The sequence below is a fragment of the Castanea sativa genome, chromosome 9 (genome assembly GCF_040712315.1).
Source record: "Castanea sativa cultivar Marrone di Chiusa Pesio chromosome 9, ASM4071231v1".
Lineage (NCBI taxonomy): Eukaryota > Viridiplantae > Streptophyta > Magnoliopsida > Fagales > Fagaceae > Castanea > Castanea sativa.
Window position 1 is genome coordinate 35414906 of NC_134021.1, and position 3497 is coordinate 35418402.

General features: G+C 37.5%; 1 protein-coding gene across 1 annotated transcript; it reads left to right on the forward strand.

Moving 5' to 3' along the window:
- The first annotated feature begins 226 nt into the window (after positions 1-226).
- Positions 227-1727, forward strand: LOC142610018 (F-box protein At3g07870-like). Its single transcript, XM_075781735.1, has one exon. It carries the CDS (start codon positions 319-321, stop codon positions 1474-1476), a length of 1158 nt encoding a protein of 385 aa, XP_075637850.1. The 5' UTR covers positions 227-318; the 3' UTR covers positions 1477-1727.
- The last annotated feature ends 1770 nt before the right edge of the window (positions 1728-3497 follow it).

Consider the following 3497-nt stretch of genomic DNA (forward strand, 5'->3'; position numbering starts at 1 on the left):
ACTTGTAAAGTTTCTGATAGTTGTATAAGAAATTTAGGGCTCAATCCTTATTTACATTAAAAACTGATTAATGTCTTAAAAACTAATTGATATATTGATTTGATGTTTACACTAAAAATTGATTGATATTTTATTACGATGATAAAGAGATATCATTTAAAAAAAAAAAAATTAGAGTTCTACGAAACTTGGAAAAAGAGACATTTATTTGCTCATTTGTAAATAAAGCAGGTATATTTTTCCAAATCCATCAGAATTCGGAAGCCCCAGATTTTGCTTTGAGCTTTGAAGATAAGTCATCAAACGGACCAACCACAGATGTCTCGATCTACGGAAATGTTGTCCCTGTGTGAGCTTCTCCCTGACAACGTGGTATTCGACATCCTGACTCGGCTGCCAGTGAAATCCTTAATCCGATTCAGGTGCGTTTCTCAATCTTGGAACTCCACTATCACAAACCCCATTTTCATTACAAAACACCTCGATCTAGCGTATTCATTATCCAACATCAACAACAATGGTTATCTGTTATTCACGCCAGTAAGAAATTACCTGGACCCTTCATCTACCCAACAATGGACTACGTTTGTTTGTAATATTAACCGCACGTTGACCCAGATTTCAAAGTTCGAAATTCCCTTTCCTAACGACCTCATTGGCTTCTGTAACGGCATGTTCTGTCTTGCTGCTTACAATGATGACTCTGATGAAGAAGATCTTAGACGCTCTTTGTATTTGTGGAACCCAAGCATTAGAAAGTTAGAGAAGCTTATAGCTACTCGTCCTTCTGATAGAGCCATTTTTGGATTTGGGTATCATCCTCAAAACAATGACTACAAGATTCTGAGAGTTACGTTTGCTGTACAACGAGTGACACGAAAACCTGCTGAGGCCGAGATTTACACACTGAGTACTGATTCGTGGAGAAAGGCTGTAATTTCGGTGGAGTCATTTAGTGGCTCTGATTCTGGACCCAATGGATCAGTTGATCAGGTATATTTGCCAACCCGATTAAGTTTTAATGGAGCTTTGCATTTTATAGCATTTTCAGGGGACCATAAGTTTATCTTGTCTTTTGACATCAATGATGAGAGATTCCGTGAGATATTGCTGCCTCAAAATTACTTAGAAGGAATTGTTAAGCATTTTGAACGCTTTGCAATGTTCAAGGGATCGTTGGCTTTGATTGTTTTCGGTGAAGATCTACTTGAGATGAGTGACATATGCCACATATGGGTGATGAAGGAGTATGGTGTGGTTGAGTCTTGGGCTAGAAAAAGTGTACCGATGAAACGGGTTGCAGAGTTCTTTAGCTGCACCATCAATGGGGAACTTTTGATCGAGAGGCTTACCCCCTATCAGAGCTTTTTATTCGACCCTGAGAGTTTAAATGAGAAAATTCTAAGGATTCCAATGCCTGAATGTATGATTTACACACCTAATTTTGTGGAGAGTTTAGTTTTACTTGACAGGTGAACAGCTCTTCCAAATGCGAAAATTAGCAAGTTGGCAAGGTGGACGTCTTTTTGAAAAATTCATATGGACAAGTCAGTAAGCTGCCAGAAATTTTTGTTTTGTTTTTTTTTTTTAATGTACTTTTGAATAAATGAAATTGGTTTGTTGTGTTTTCTTCCGGCTTGTTCTAGGCATGAAAGTATTGCTTTTGATATAGAAAACTAAACTTTATCATTTTTGTTTTATATATACTATTGGAGAAAACCAAATCATTAAGTTTACACATTCCAGTCGGAGATTGGATAGTTTCTAGCTGGTATCTTAACTAATTTAGTAGCATCTTGCGAAATGACTGAACAAGAATTCCTTGTCCTAGGGATGGTCTACCAAGGTTAATAATGTTGTCCAAAATCTGTGTCTTGTCATCTAAATTTCTTCCTTCTGAAAAGCATGTCTTTAAAACCTTTGCTTGGTAAGAGGATGATGGCTCTGTCTAGTTCGGCTGTTTTAGCTCTTGATAATGCTCTGTTGCTGGATTTTGCTTTTATCCTTTCAATTTTATCAGAATTTACCAATTCCATTCGTGTCCTAATGTGTTTTATCCTTTCAATTTTATCAGAATTTACCAATTCCATTCGTGTCCTAATGTGTCACAGCCTACTGCTGCATTTGTGGCTTGGCTGGTTCTTGGTTGCTTGGAGCCTTCAAATGCTGGATCAGAACTTTCCACCATGGATTAAAGTTGATAAAGTTGATAGAGTACTTACTTCCTTGTGTTCTTGTATCTGTATATTTCTTTGTTGCCAAATGGCCCAAAGGGTGATTATGATTCGAGTGCTTCTCCTACTTGGAAGCTCAATAATGTGTCTCTCCAGCCGGTGTTGCCATGAGCTTTGCTGCACTTGTTCTGTTCTTAAATTAAGAACAGAACCCCACCAAATAGGGGCATAGTGATAAGAACCCATGGGTAGAACTCACCTTTGAAAACCAGTTTGCAAGGAGAAGATGCCCAAAAGGTTATAAACACATGATTATGCTTACACTTAATCCATGTGGGACAGTAGGATCATAGCACAAAGCAAGAAGAGATGTTCAAATGATTCCTTACTACTCCCACACAACCCACATGTTTCATCACATTGTTTTATTCAATCCTGTTCTAATAGGCAGGCTTTTGATCATCAATCTCCATATGAATGTGAGAATATTAAGGGACACCTTTTGTTTCCATAATGTTTTCCACATCTGTTTCTGGTTCAGGCTGTATTTCTCATCTGTATTGTTTAACATGTGGTACCCTTATTTTACTTGGTACTGACCTGTGGCTTAATGGACTGCATAGGTTGATCTGGGATGTCTGTCATCTCACACTCATTTGTTGGATTTTTTGGGTTGTTTCTTAGTTTATACATGAGATAGATTAAGTAGGGTTTAAATCAACCCTACTTAATCAACCATCTTAGTAACTTGTGGTGGAGGTAGACTTCTCTCATTGTCTCTAACGAACCAGTGAGTGTAGACTAAGGGAATGTTTTGTACAGTTCCAGAACTCTACCTAGCTTGGCATATTGGGAGGTCTTTACCTGCTGTGATATTTTTCCTATTTCCAAACCCCATGTTGTGTTTACCTTGGCTTTGTATGAGTGCAGGTCTATGTAGGGGAAGTATTTTTGTTTAGCTTGGAGAGCATTTCCCGGCGAAACACACGTTTTTAGCCAATATGTTCTTGTTTAATTGGTCATAGCATAATGATTACTAGTAGCATATTAAATCAGTGACCCTAATCCTCTGTTAAGTATGTGGTTTATCAATCTGACTGCTGCCACGCCTTCAGCAAGTTCCTTCACCATTGCTTTACACTTGGATCTTCTTCAAAGGGAATTTATACCCAACCGTTTTCTCTATGTTTCAATATTGTTTTTCTTTTATTGTTGAGTTTTTCCCATTTACAATTTAAATTTAATATAAAAACTTTGAGGTTTTCTCGTATTTGAATTAGGACCATGGACACAAAAGTTTGGGAAAATAATTGTGGTCTTCAT

Excerpts from the sequence above, each read along its gene's own strand:
- LOC142610018 (XM_075781735.1), top strand. The coding sequence starts at position 319 with ATGTCTCGATCTACGGAAATGTTGTCCCTGTGTGAGCTTCTCCCTGAC.